Source organism: Dromaius novaehollandiae, chromosome 18 (assembly GCF_036370855.1).
Source record: "Dromaius novaehollandiae isolate bDroNov1 chromosome 18, bDroNov1.hap1, whole genome shotgun sequence".
NCBI classification, from domain to species: domain Eukaryota; kingdom Metazoa; phylum Chordata; class Aves; order Casuariiformes; family Dromaiidae; genus Dromaius; species Dromaius novaehollandiae.
The window spans coordinates 2,709,764-2,725,031 of NC_088115.1; the positions used below are offsets into that span (position 1 = coordinate 2,709,764).

A 15,268-nucleotide genomic window follows, 5' to 3' on the forward strand; every position below is an offset into this window, starting at 1 on the left:
CAAGATCTTAGTTTATTTTACCATAATCAATCCTTTGATATTCAAAATACAGTAACTTTTTGAAACTTGCCCTTGTTTTGCATGTGGCTTGTCAGTTTGGTTTAAAGTGGGGGAAAAAAATGTTTAAGTATATTTACCAGTGAAGAGTTGCTTAGTAGCTTATGTGAAAACAAGACAACTCAGGCTTCCGGGCTGCTGTAAAAGAGTGAAAGCAGGGTCAGTAACAGGTTAGGTATTTGGGTTTCCTTCCTTCTGTCCTCACCCCCAACAACTCCTTCAATAGGTGTGTACCAAGTGGTAGTTTAGACAAACAACAATATTTTTATACGTTTTAATAAGGATGAACAATAAAAAAAACTACATTGACACAGAACAAGCTATCAAAGTTGATTTTATTAATGGTCATTTTTTTAAAATATACAAGGCCTTGCTAAAATTCTACTTGCAACATTAAAGTAGAAAAGTAATCTCTAAGCAAACATTTTCCAGAAGTATTTTTGCCTCTGAGCAATCTACTACAGCATCAGAACTAGCACTCGTCATTTCATATGTAAGCCAGCTTGGTTTTTGACATCTATGTAACTTCATAAATACAGCACAGAAGTCAGATCTCAGCTATACAGTATAAATACTTTGATTTACCTTGAGATTTACACGATTGATACTAGTTACTGAAACACCTCATTTTGGGAAACAGCAGAACCTTGGATTATGGCTTAGGCTATGTAACTTTCTCCCTTTGTACAATATTCAGTCTAGCCTTTTTCAGTATGAGAACTAAAACCATGATCACATCTGACTGCATATATGTAAGTAATTTCAAATGTGCCTAGAAGTTTAAGAATTGAAGCATCTGCCAAATGATACTCATGATACAGTTGTAAAGGACATAATGGAAAACGTATGGGTAAGTGGGAATAGATCTAATTTAAGGTCAGTTATAAAGGTTTTCAAGTCATATTTATAAATAAGTCTTATATAAACTACAGCTGTCCAGACTCAGGTTACTAGACAGCCTGAGATGTAAAAAGCTAAGCAAGTAAGTCTCCAGTAATACTTTTAGAAAAGTACCTAATTTTGTAGCCAGAGCTAGTCTTTCATTCATCATTCCTCTTAGTACAAGCCACTTTACATCAGGTGCCTAAAAGGCTACATTTACTGGGCTTTTTAAATATGCTAGGCCCAACAGAAGTGGGGAAAAATAACACTGCTCAAAAACATCTTCAGCAAAACAGTGAAGAGAAACAAGAAAAGAGGAGCTGAGAGAGGATTAATGGAAAGAGGCAAGAACAGAACCTATCTGCTATCCTAAACACAGTTCCTTCATCAGATCACTGATGAGTCTGCAAACATTGCTAGAGCCAAGTGTTAACTGCAATCTGCAAGTTAATTTTCCATGCATACAGTTACTGTAAAACACAAAAATCTGGATACCTCTTCCAATTACAAAAGACAAAAACAGTTTTTGAAGGCAGGAAGCTCAAAACCTGGATCAGGAGAAGTAACATCAAATTGTGATACACATGCATGTATGGCATCCAAGTACCAAGTTATATGAAGTTATTTACCTACACTGTAGGTCAGTATCACTGTATATTGAGGACCCAGTTGTACATATCAAGCCAGTGTCCAGCATATGGCCTGCAGGCAGAATCCAGAGCACTTCAGGAATTTACTCAGTCCCCTTCATATTAGCTCATTCTACAGAACTCAGGTTCTCATTTGAAATAATTCTAATTTTTGTGGCAACAAAGAGCCACCAAATGCAAAATGGAAACTGTACAAGAGGATTAGAACAGCTGTTCTAACTGCAAGGCTGAGACTTTAAAATATTTTCCTATACACACAGTGCATTCCAGCAGGCATCACTGACTACCCATTATCAGTAGGAAATTTGCTATGCCTCGAGGAGGTGGGAGGCACTATATAACGTCTTTGAGGAGCTGATTCTGTCCTTGGACCTCAACTAACTTAGTCTGAAATACATTTTGTGGAATATGTTATGTCTTACCATAGGTCATTCCGCTTTCTTGTGATTCTGAATCTTATTTACATTTCTGTTTCAGTCTTTTTATGATCACATTTCATGATACATCAGAAGTATGTACATTACTAACAGATAAGAATGTACAGCAAGTTTGATGCACAGAAAAAGCTCAGCAGAAACAGAGGAGGAAGATGCAATGTAGGGTTAGATCAATAGAAATGCCTTTATTAAACTGATCTTTCTTAATGGAAAAACCACAACATGGTTCGCATCTTCCATGTGGTGTTAGCTTTCATGGAAATGCAGAAGCCCAGTACAGCGAAGATTGAATGCAGGTAGTTTTATCTGTGCTTAGTTGATTTATGGTCAAATCTGCAGGCTCAGAATTTCTAAGTACCATGCATAGCCATATTATGTCCTTCCTCCAAGTATCCTTGCTACAAAGAAGGAAGCATCTGCAGGTTGATCCTTTGTATTCACATTATACCATTAAACACCTTAATTTTTACAGTACCAGAATACCTTAGAACACTCCAGAGGGGTGAAAAACAGTTCTCCAAATTCCCAATCTCATTCTCTCTCCAGAAACAGTTTTATCTAGGATGTGTATTAGAGCAGATTTAAAGATCTCTCCACAATGCTGAATCCAGTGCAATCTTTTTAAAAAAAAAAACACAGATTTTATGATTATTCTCATTTTACAGCTGTGCTTTAAAAGCAAGATCAAATTTAGTTAATTACCTGCAACCTAATTTTTCCCATATTAGTACATGGTAGTTTCCCCATTCTAACTGATGCAGGGCAGAGACCAAAAGCCAAGTAATTAGCCAACCAGTTCAGAGGACTTCACAAGCACATCTATCAGCAGACACCTGCTGTGATGCCTGCCACAGTTACAAATCTCTTATCTACTAATAATAGACCTGCTTCTGTGCTGCAGTCAAGCTGCATGAACAGTTATCTTCGTGCTACCATTCATCATTTCAAACCAACAGCAGGAACATGTCTCCCCTTGTCTCACAGCTGTTCACACACTAGGTTCTAGATGGCTGGAAGTGAAATCTCAGTGCAACCCGTTCTTTGGTCAGGTAAGCATGTGCTTAGTTTCAGTTAAGGCTGGAGTGTACAACATTTTACAGGATCTAGCTTCTACTGAAATCATTTCACAGATTTCACTTCTTTAGAGGTAGAGGGCTTTGAAACAGGGATACAGGTTCCTGTAAGCCCAGAAGAGACAGCTGCCAGAAGACGTTTACTGCTGAGCAAGTCTGAAGGCAGATGGCCTAGTTACCTCGGACCTCATTCAGATCTCCTAGATCAAGCTGTATAAGTATTTTCTAATTCAGGTCTTAACACCATACAATTCATTAACAACACTAGGTGAACTTTAATGAAAGCAGTTTTAGCATGTTGAAGGATCTTTCAGCTCTTTACAACTTTTCCCTCATAGTAATAACATGTTGATATAGGCATGATGAAGTTTTAGTTTTAGACAAAACATGTTGACTAACAGAGGTAGCTTTACTTCTTTAAAAATATTTATCTTGGAAAAATTCATATTTTTTAACCATTTGTAAAACCATAGGGCACACATCTGGAGTAATACCTGGGCACAAGGCTGACACTGGAACTATCCCAGCTATCTTAATTTTTGTTAAGTTTTTATTTAGCACTTCAGTGTCATCTAAAGCAGGGAATACTAAAATCTAGGCTGCCATGTTGTTGGAGATGAGTATTTTCCCTACCTAAAACAACAGATTTGATTTTTCTCCACCCATCTTTCTAAATAGACAGTTAAAATGGTAAAAGTCAAAGTCCAGAATTAGGCTATTCCATTTAGGGGTAGCCTATGCTCAGAAGTTAAGCAGAACAGGATTAAAATAGAACACGTCAAAGCTGCTGAATGATCCATATGTTCATTTTTCATTTATTATTTATGGCTCCTTGGCAAGTCCAGGAGAAATAAGACCACATAACAAATTGACCAACCTGATATTTAAAGTTCCAGACAGTCACTTTCAAATTTTGATTTCCAATGGTCTCTAATGGCAAGTCAGTAGTAAAGAATATAACAAAAGTGCCATTATCCTGTATCACCTTATTGTATATATTAAAATGCTTAAAACCAAGTTAGCAATATATTCAGTCATTTATATTATTGCAAAGAAAAAAAAAAGAATCAAGAGCATTGTATTATAAGTTACAAATTCAGCTCTTCTACATTTCATATACTGTACCTGCAGCAGATGTTTATGATAACTGGAAGTTTACTTACATATCTCTACCTCATTGATGGGAAAGCAATAAATGACTTGAAACCAATTCATTACTAAAAAGTTACTCCTAGATGAGCTGACAAAGTTCAAAGGTCAGCACTGTCCACATCCAGGTACTAAGTCAAAGGAATGAATAAAACCGGATTTGCTTTGGACTCCTACAAAGGCTGTATTTGGAATGGAAGTGGTGGGTGGAAATTTGAAGCAGCTTAACACTAAGAGGTGCCTCAAGACAGATTCCTCCCACTGTAAATGCACATGTAGAGCAATGCTCAGCTCAAGATGACAAGGAATTTTTCTCCTGAAGAACAGTCTATTTTCCATATGTTTCCATATGTTTGAAGACCTCTGGTTTCTTCAGCTGGTGATGACTATCAGTATTTATCCTCTGGTTCATCAGCATCACTAGCCTCCGTTTCACTGCTCTGAGAGAGATCATGTTGGCTCTCTACTCTGTCCAGTTCCAGAAAACTGGTGATGAGTTTGGCAACTGCTTCCACATCGCTGTGGAAAGGAACAAGCAAGGTAAGAGTTAGTGAAGTTGTGGTGCTGACAAGACAAGAACAGGCACGCTATATTCCTTGAGAATATATTTGGCTGAAGGGCCACTCAATACATGGCATAAATTATCAACAGCACCCCACTTGTAAAGGTACAGCAAGCCAAGCAATTACTTCCATATCAAAACAAGCTGGAATCCTTTTCTAACAGCCCCTGCTGCAAAGTTCCGTGTGTGACCTGCTGCTTTTATCATCAGTACTTAAAAAAAAAAAAAAAAAAAATCCTCAGATAACTGATAATCACAGCAAGTGTTTGCAAAACAGAATGGAATCAACCCTCTCTGCCACTGCACAGCTGAGCCAGTGAAGCCAGCTACAGCGGACGTGGTTCTGACAGCTCCAACTTCAAAGCAGCCAGAGCAGCAACTGCTGGGAACATCAGTACAGAGAAATAAGCTCTGATCAGCTCTACTGGCAGAAGATTCAACCGACAACAATCCCTCCCCTCTGTAGCTTATCGCTACCTTCTCTTCTGGAGCATATCCTCCTTTTTAAAGCTGCTCACATGAGCACACCTCAGTATTTTAGGGAAAACATCCTCAGTCATTTGGATATTCTATTAAAGTTCTTCAGTAGGATATCTTTGGCTAACAGCTCAGTTTGGCTGGAGCAACTTAGTTCGCAGCCTGATTGGGGTGGTAACTTTCAATAGAGAGGTGGTGAGTCCTGGCTAAAGGTAGTCATATCCTTCACCAGTGCATCTAGAGAGAAGAGAGACATCTACCAATGTAGAAAATAAATCCTTAAAAGCAAGGGGTGCTATTACTGCTGGGTTTTCAACATACTTCCTGCTCTACTGAGCCCTTCTCTCATTTAAGATCTACCTTTGCTGAGATGCCCTGAAATCTTCCATTATGTTCATGTAGCATCCAGTGTTGGTACACCTAAAGTTGTCAGCATATTGTGATTTCATATTTTCCACTTTTCTACTCAGACTGTCTTTACGACAAGCACAGGCTAGTTATATCTCTAATATGCAATTCAAAGTCAGTAATATAAATAGCAAAAATAAGAATCATTGTGACCAAATTAGACAGAATAAATGCTGGATTAAAGCAGTATTAGATCTCTAAATATGAACAGTCTCCTGATGAAGATGGTGTTATTCACAAGTGTCTGTGATTCAAATCATGAGAGGTTTAAAAAAAATAAAGTGAATAACACAAGGAGTTATATCAGTAAGTACAGAAATGGAGCTAAGATAATTCTCCCAATAGTTGGCAATTACTGACTCGCGTGACTGATATTTCCTACCTTACATATTACAATTGAAAAACAAAAAGTCCACACAGCACCTTCTACAGCCCAGCACTGCACTCTGAGTCAGTGGATGTGAAAATCCAGTGACAAATCGTAGCACAACCAGGTAACCCTTCCCAAAATAACGCACAGTCTCCTCTTCCACGTTCACATCTCGTATCTCATGCAGCAGAGCCACTACTGTAAACAGACATGAAGAACAGAAGACATTATTAGCGTTACAGCAAGTTCTCAGCACTACTACTGCTAGCAGTTTGTGTGACAGGAAGTCTACACTCCCCTTCCCCGAGTAGCTTCAGAACTACTGCTCTGATCCCACACAAAATGGGGCAATCTTGCAGTGGCAAACAATTGCCGATCGATTCTGGAAAGACAAACGAGGTAACATAGCATGTGCCAGCCGGCATAGTCTGCCCTAGTGAACAAGTTATACTGCCTCACAGAAACTGGAGACCAATAGTTTACTATTCACATTTCCCACCTATTTTAATTAGTTTTAACTATCTGTACAAGTAGGCAAACAGCTGTTCGGTTTAGATTGAACAAATATTGAAGAATTTCACTGTTCATATCAGAGCATCTGTTAAGCTCTGCATCCCCACATTAACTGTGCTTGAAACAGAGCAAATACCAAATCTCTCAGGAAGCCATATGCTCAGATCCAACATATGAACATACTCTAGAGCTGGTTTGATTTAGACTATCAAGTAGAGCAAAGTCTCTGACATTGAAGAGGATCCTACTGCAGTTTGTGATGGAGCTCCTGTCTCTCAGTGACCTCAAGCAAGTCACATAATACGCTTCATTCAACTTCTGTCACTCCATCAGGAAGCTCCACAGAAACAAGATAGCACATTAAGCTGGGCCTACTGACTATGCTGTTTTAAACGGACACTAGCATTTAATATGCTTTATTTCCAAAAGAGTCAAGAGGGTTCTTTTTTTAAACTTGACATTAAGTAATCATACTACCGATGCACTTTTTGCTGGAGCACGACATAATTTTATATCTATCCAGTGCTTAATGTAAAACTAAAGCTAAGACTACCTTGAAGATGAACAAACCAGTATGATAGATTAATAGAGCGCACAATACAGAAGGCAAAAAGAGTAACCTACGGCAACCACAGAGGCACTTAGTGATTTAGGACTGTAGATATCCAAGGTTTGTAACAATCCACAGTGGTCTGTCTTTTAGATTTCCAGCAGTAAAGAACAAGCTGCAGTTGAGACAGGCTTATTGTAAACAGTCCTCTCCAATGCAGACTCCAAGATCTGGAATACTCCCTCTTCTCCAGCATAAGGAAACCTTGACCCAGTTTCCCTGCTTTTGATTTTTGATGCAAAAGGTTATGAAAAACAGCCCTATGTAGTAAGACAGAGGATCCACTACTGTACTTTCCAGGACTCCGTTCAATGTCAAAAATCAGACCACACCTCTCCACAACAGCAAACAGGCCACACAAAGATAGTTCAGGTCTTTATTTCCCTCCTTCACCTAATCTGTTCTAGAAGTTGAGACAGAAACAACTGTGCCGTGTAAAGGGTAAGACCCATGCAGGAGCTGGGCTTTTGGTTCAGGTTCCCTCATTCAGAGGGACCTTGACAGGCAAGAGGCAGGGGGCACAAACTGAAATACATGGAATTCCACTTTTTTTTTCCCCTCTCGCTATAAGGGTGGTCAAACACTGCAACAGGTTGCCCAGAAAGATCGTGGAGTCCTTGGAGCTATTCAAGACTCAACCAGACAAGGCCCTGAGTAACCTGCTCCAGTTGGCCCTGCTGTGAGGAACTCCCTGCTCTGGATTAGGCTACTTCTTGCTTTGAAATGAGGTGCGTACCACAGGTTAGGAGCCCCAGTGTACTATACTGAGCCATACACACATGTGCAAGATATATAAAGAAGCCTAAAACAGAATGGCCACTAACTTTGTAGTCTTCTCATATATCCACCCCACCCCAGATCTCAAATTGCCTTCCCAAACTCTCTCATCAGTACTACAAGATACCCTATGCAAACAGACACTGTACGTAAGAATTCACCTGCTTCCAAACCCAGATTAGAAGTCAAGTCCCATATCCAAAGTTTCAGTTTTTCCATCAATCCCCCTTGCAAAGCAGGCTAGCCAGGGAAATGTTACCATGCATATTAGCATCGCTAAGGGACAGCATGAACTACTATGAAAGACAAACAGTCTGAGAGTCTGGTTATCTTAGATTAAAAAACAAATAAATAAATAAAGGTGATGCATTCGGCACCCTAAACTGAAAAGGCATTGGGGTCCCAAGGCGCAGATGATGCCATCTGCTGCCTGGGAGTGAAACGGATGAAAATGGACACAACTAATTAGAGTGCAGGGCTCCGGAATAGCTTACCAAATGGGCATGTATGCATTTCTTCTGTCTGCCTAGCACACATGCTTGCTAGTACATATAGTGCTTTCTCACCTTGTTCGTTGCCTCCTCTTGAGAGGGTCAGTATTTTTTTGTAAAGATTGAATGTTTTTAGGCAGATGGTTCCCTTGTTCTTATCAAATATAGCTTCCTGTAAAATTGAAAAAAATATAATCAAGACTTTCTTAAACACCATCAACTGCATGCTTCAAAAGACAAAAGAAAAAAAAATAATATGTGAAATAGTCTTGATAGCAAAAATTAATCAACCATTTCAATTAGAGACATTCATCTCCTATTACTGGACCATGAAAGTCAAAGCCTTGCTGCTGTTGGCTTTAACAGAGGCTTTACCATATCTTCTTTGTTATTTCCAGAAGCAAGTTAAAGCTTGTTTCATTCTTTATGCAATAAAAACTGCCTGGAATCAGATCTGAACACTAACCTTCCTGTAACTTTCACTTTTGGCATATGCTTTGGGCCTACAGCATAGGCATACAGCAAACCTAACTTCTTCTGATACCTTTTGCTAACAGCAACAGTTACCAACCCCTCCAGGATGCCAGTATTGTATCGTATGGGCCAGATTTACACAAGATCTAAAACATCCCTGAGGAGAGTCAGTGAAAACAGGAAGTCTCATGTCTGGGTTGCTTATTTTAATAACAACTCAGGTCAGTAAAGTGACAAGCCTATACAGTGGGTTCCTGTTCTCAGTCTAATTCCCAACAGATAAACGTCCACCGGATTAGAAGCCAGCTTCACAAACACCACTCTTTTCCCAGTGGAAAAGGGCTGAGTAGCCTGGAAGGGGGAGCTACCCTATCTGATGGTTCTTCTGCCATCAGCAGGAGCAGCAAGTAGGAGAAGCATGTTGTACCAGCCGAACATGCTATTCTTCCCCCTCCTTTTACATATATGGGGGGGGGGGGGGGGAGGAGAAAGAAGGCCACAAAACAGTTTGGGGCAAGTCTCCCCCTTAAGAGAAAAACACAACCCACCCCCCCACACACACACTTCTGTTCAGTTTTACTTTTTTCTGCTTTTAGCGCAAGAATGCACTGTCCTTATTATAGTCCTAACATACCATTTCCAAAGAGTTTCCTCAAAGCCAACAGCAGAACTTAGACTTGCACAATATTGAAGTGCATCAGACAGCTGAAATCAACATCTGACAACTGCTTCTAAACTAGCATATCATCATTTCCCAAGTTCGGCGTCTTACCTCCCACTGCTCCAGATTCTGTGCCGCCACAAAAAGACACCCAGTCATATAGAAGAGTTTCCATGCCAAGCTGTCTGAACAATGCAAATGCACAAGTTTAGGGGTTTTTCTTTTTTCCTTCTTTGATATTCAAGCAGTTATTTTCAAAAGCTACACATTCTTTCTGAAGGCAACAAAAGGAAAAAAATGGTTTCTCTGATGCAACACTTTTGTCTTTAATTGTAACGCAAGCTATTTTTTTGAAAGCTGTTAAAACACAGTAAAGGAAATATTCTTTACTTATTTTTCAGACTCCATCTACACTGGGGTCCAAACCATGCACAATTATAAGCATGTGTAGTACTGACAAGGTTGAAACACCATTATTACACATCCTTCCTTCTTCCCTAAAAGCAAAGACACCTTAAAAGGCATCTGCAAAACGTTCTCTAACTCTGCCATCAACCGCCAAATATTTGCACTGCAGAGGACAAGGGTGACAGACAAAGGAAAGCAAGTCACTGAAACAAACACGCTTCTCCATAAAAGGAAGCATTCAGCCCTCTTGACAAACAAACATTTGTATTTTACATCCTGGAAATGTTTACATAGGGCAGCCTATCTTAACCAATGGCACAGAAGACTGGAAAAAGCAATTTGCTTACTCCGGCTTCTAGTAAAGGCAGAGCAGAATAGTGCTCAGCATTGTTTGAGACAACTTTGCTGCAGTGTCCTAAAAAACAACAACAACAAAAAAACATGTTGGCTGATACAGCCCATGCCTCAAGTAACTTTCACTGGACTTTGCTCTTAAAATAAAAATACATTGATTAAAATGGTAGCATAATCTTACACAGTATTAAGCTTTAAAGTTTCAGGCACAACAAGATGTAGCAAGAGAACTGCAAGACAGCCTGCAGAATAAATTCCATTGAATGAGAGGGAAGGATAGCTGTCATTTGGTGCAAGCTGCTCAATTTTGGGAGGTGGGAGCAGTAGCAGCTATCTGTTCTTTAAAGGTGTTCTTATGAGTAATTTTTGCCAGGGATGATTTAACATTTTCCAGAGGAAAAGAGCGATTCCATCAAAGGCAAAGTAATCGCTTCATTATGGTGGCAGACAATCATTACATATCTTCCCAAGAGAGCGGTGAGGACCAGCTCATCACATTTATAAAAACATACTGAAAGTGCAAAATGCCACAGAGTACTGAGTATCAGTATTAAAAATACTCTTACAAATTGAAAGGGAAGCTGAATAAGGACTAGGGAATTAAAACATGGGTAAGTCTTATACAGGCAATTTGTTACTGAATTCTAATATTTGTGCCACAAGGTGTGACAGACACTTTTATATAGGCTATGTAATGCTAGACAGAGGCTACAAAGAGGAGTCAGCATCACATGAAAGATATCCCAACAGGAAATAAGCAATTATTCAGAAAATGATAGGCCATTACCTGCACTATAATAAGCAGCAGCCAAACCTATGGAGGCTATTCCTGGAATAAAAGAGGAGAAAATTAGGATACAAACTAGGGCAACTAGTTAGGGCAACTCAAGCCATCCAAAATTCCCTAATGAAACATACATGAATATTCACAAATCCAGTACTTTTCAAAAAGAGAAGGAACAAATTTGATTGCAACATTGATTATACTGACTTCAGAGAGAACTAACCATCTGCATCCTTCATATAATAATCGATCTCCCATTCTGCAGATTAAGAAACAGCAGAGTACAAGGGCTGAGGTCAGAAACGGAAGGCAGTGACAGAACAAGGAACAAAATTTCAGAGTGACTCCTACTCCCTCAAGTGTAACCATTACACCATACTTCCTCTCAAGCCTCATACAACCACAAGCGTGGTAACAAAAACTACCCAGATGATTCTTCCCTGAAAGTGCTCTGTGGAACCAACAGGAAATTGCTGCAATAAAGCTGTGTCAGAAGCTGCCAACTGCTTTCTCCCATCCAGGAGGAAGCTGTGGAAGAGGGCTTCATTTCCTGGAGTGACTCTGCTACTGTAAAGAACCTGTCCCATCAATGAAAGTTTGATCAGACTGTGTCACCAAAAGCAATGAGAACACCACAATGTTACTGCAATGCATCTACTCCACTAGAAAGCAGGATATGCAGTATTTTTCCTAACAGCTCTCTCAGGGTGGTCCTAATAAATCCCACTCCAGTTCTTTTTTTCTGCATATGCAATAAGGTTTAAAAACCACATACCCTTCAGAATATCCTGTCTGACTTCCTATTTCACATATACACAGTGTCCTTAAAAGTTCATCATCAGACATGCGATAGATCTACCTGCAGCATTGCTTCAGGGCAGTGGCTTTCAAGATTTTTCAGTTTCTGAAAACCTAGAGGCTTTCTGATGCAGTATGGATCCCTTTGGAAATTTCATGTGTTCATATTGCTATATGGCATATACTTAACTTTCTTTTCTTGGTCATCTTTCAAGGGTCCCAAAAAAACCCTCAATCTATGAGCCTCTGAGGTTCTACAGATCAGATAGAAAAATTATCAGTCCTACATCTGAAACTACCACACTGAGGAGGAGGGTTCAGACTCATTCAGGGGCTATGTTAAAGAAGAAGTTCAAGTCACAGTGATTCCCCTTCCTAACAGAGAAGTGCCTGAAAGACATATGCATCTCTTGTTAGAGGCTCTTTCAGGAACTTATTCTGGGACCACTTCCTTTGAAGTGGGCACTGAAATAAACTGAGGAATAATCATGGTCTTACCAACAAAGAGAGACCAAGCTCTGATGCCAGGTGACCTCTTCAGATGGAGAAGGAAACTTGTGCGGTTTTCAACCAACATGTACATCTTCAAAAGAAGCTCCCAACAGCCCAGACTCAAAACCTTGCTGGACAAAGAGGAAAAAAAAATAGATAAATAAGAGAGCTGGAATCAGCAACAATTTTAAATTATTATTCCTATCTCTGTTCCTAGCATTTGTCACGATTTCTTATCAAGTCTTAATCTAGGCTATAAAAAAAAAAAAACTGTCCAGTGTAGGTCTTTTTCTCACAGAGGAAAAAAAAAATACATACTTAAGAAAAAGTACCAACAAAACAGTCATGTGGAAATCTGCAAAACAAGACAACAAGAATCTAAACTCTCCAAGAAACCTCTCATTTTGGGAGGTAAGAGTCAGTCCCTTCCTACCCCATTTTCCTATTCCCATTTTTCAAGCCAACTCCAGAATAAAAATCAAGATTTTCCAACAGCAAGTATACTATACCGCCCCAACAAGACTGCATCTTTCAACCAAGACAGAAAGTAATTGATTAAAAAAACAGATTAGAGATTAAAAAGGGTGCTAACTGAAAACATGCAGCACTTCTAGCAAGCATTTACAGCACAAAACTGTTTGAATTTTGGCATGACTGTGGGCTCCAGCACAAAAACCAACTCCACCCTGCTAATATCAGCACAAGCATAAAAAGGGATTTGTACTAAAGGCATAGCAATAGGCATAGGAGGACCCAGCTGATCTTTTCAAAATTAATTATCACCAGAGAAAGAACAGGCTGTTTACAGCTTTCTTCTCTTTCAGCAAACTGATAGAGATGCTCGTCATTATTAGTGAAGACCCTAACCAGGTAGGAGCGAGGTGGGAAGTACAAGCACATATTAAGTATTGCATCACAGCATTAGCAGGGTATACATTGGCCTTAAAAACAAAATAGGAGAAATCCATGGGTGTGTTACAACCTTTATATTACTTTAAGGAAGGGGTTTTAAGCACACTTCCTCAAGAGAGGGATTTTTTACAATATCAACTTTCCTGATTGTTGTATGATGAAGCTTAATATTGGTAAGCATTCTGGGACTGACAGAGCATTGAATAGCTCATTTATCATCGGAGACAGTAAGTAGCAACTCCTCCTATTGACTTGGTACTTATCCAAAACAAAAACAAAACACCAAGCCACAGATGTAATTTAATCCTCAAGTAGGCAGCTCCGCTGCTCGCACAATTATGAAGCAGGAGCTCGGCAATAAGTAGCATCACCTGCCTACGTTACAGGCTTCCAGAAGAACGTCAGCATTCAACGGGACTTTAAATACCACAAAAAACACTTACAACTGAGCAAGCCCGGGCGCATCCCGGTTCTGACAGAACAAGAGCGTGCAATTTTCAGTCCTTCACTTGTCTCGCTGTTCTTAGATGCTACGTGACACTTCCACAACTCCACACAGACTGGCTAGTTTAGACACAAAGCTCCAGGGGAATTTGTTCTCATTTAATAGAACAGATTTCGCCCAAACTTTTAATTTAAATCGAGACTACGTGCAACTTTGATTTCAATACCTCTTAGAAGCACATTCGAGAGAACGCAAACCAGAAAGAGACGCAGCCACGTACGCACAGGATACGCTCCGTCTCCTGCGGATGCCCAGAATCAAGTTTTGATTCGCGCGTGACTGGCGCGAGGCGCTCTCGATACACCCGAGAGCGGTGCCGCACGTACAAAGCCTCCTCCCGCCTACGACCTGGAGAGCACCAAGGAGGTGGCAAACGCGTAAAGGTCACCGGAGGAACCTGGCCTTCCTTCAGAAAGGACACACTCTACTTAAAATATAATTCACTTCCGTACATGTTTAGTCCGTTAAGGTAAACGACATCTTTCCCTCTCTAGTAGTCCTTCGGTGAAGCCCAGGCACGTGAATGCCGACGTCAGCCTAAGTTTTGGACACTCAAAGCTAACAGCATACTCCCACAGACAGTTACTTGCAAAGTAAGTGCCTCAGAGAATTAAAAAAACACCTAAGTAGCTTCTTAAAGCTACACATCATAAATTAAGCCTGCTTTTAGAAACATCTGAACACAAAAGTTTTACCAGGACAACTTTAAGATTACAGGGGAAGAGATTTTTGCTTTACAAACAGCATCAGCAGCCCAATTTGCTGGGCTTGGCATAAAACGGATCGTCGGAGGCAAAATAAGCGCTTACACGCTTCCTCCAAGCCACCGGACGAGAAGGAGTTATCAAAACCTATCGGCAAAAGCATCCTAAAGGCTTCACCGCGCGCCAGGCTGGGCCTCTCCGCTCTGCACCTGCCTCCTTCGGCGGAGAGGGACGCGCGGGGCGGCTGCTCCCACCTCGCACCTCCCCGGGCTCCCGTCACGGGGGGCAGAAGCCGCAGAGCGACACGAGCCCCCAGAGCGCGCTGCCGCTTCCCGTCAGCGCGCCGCGGGAGCGGGGCCCCCCCCGCCCGCGCCGCCGCCCCGGCGGCAGCGCCCACCCGCCGCTCCCCACGACGTCAGGGCCCCGCTACAGGCGCTGCCGCCCGCGCTCGGGGCGCCACCCCTCCCCCCCGCGGCACTACCTGCCCGGCGCGCGGCGGCACCCGCGCGGGGAAGCCCTTTGAATGGGACGCCCGGGCACCGCCACTTCCTGGAGCCCCGCCGCCCCGAACCATAGAGCAACACCAAACCGGCCGCCAGCACCTACCATAGAGACGCGCCGCTTAAGGAGGATGGCGGGGGTCAGCGGCCATTTTGCGTGAGGGCAAACAAGTGCGTAAACAGAACTTCCCACCCCACTCACGGCAACGGCTCTGGCTTC

At 41.2% G+C, this 15,268-nt stretch overlaps 1 protein-coding gene across 5 annotated transcripts; it reads right to left on the minus strand.

Annotated features, from left to right (window-relative positions):
* Positions 1–374: 374 nt before the first annotated feature.
* LOC112995529 (cytochrome b-245 chaperone 1) lies at positions 375–15,268 on the minus strand. Of its 5 annotated transcripts, none has more exons than XM_026120554.2 (7): positions 15,155–15,268; positions 12,434–12,558; positions 11,141–11,182; positions 9,703–9,776; positions 8,532–8,628; positions 6,119–6,263; positions 375–4,767 (listed from the first exon to the last, which is right to left on the minus strand). In XM_026120554.2, exons 2-7 carry the CDS (start codon positions 12,516–12,518, stop codon positions 4,638–4,640), a joined length of 573 nt encoding a protein of 190 aa, XP_025976339.1. In that variant the 5' UTR covers positions 12,519–12,558; positions 15,155–15,268; the 3' UTR covers positions 375–4,637. The 5 variants fall into 5 exon arrangements, with proteins under 5 accessions (XP_025976339.1, XP_025976338.1, XP_025976337.2 ...); XM_026120553.2 differs by lacking the exon at positions 15,155–15,268 and adding an exon at positions 15,030–15,149; XM_026120552.2 differs by lacking the exon at positions 15,155–15,268 and adding an exon at positions 15,030–15,148 and having other exon boundaries at positions 12,434–12,554.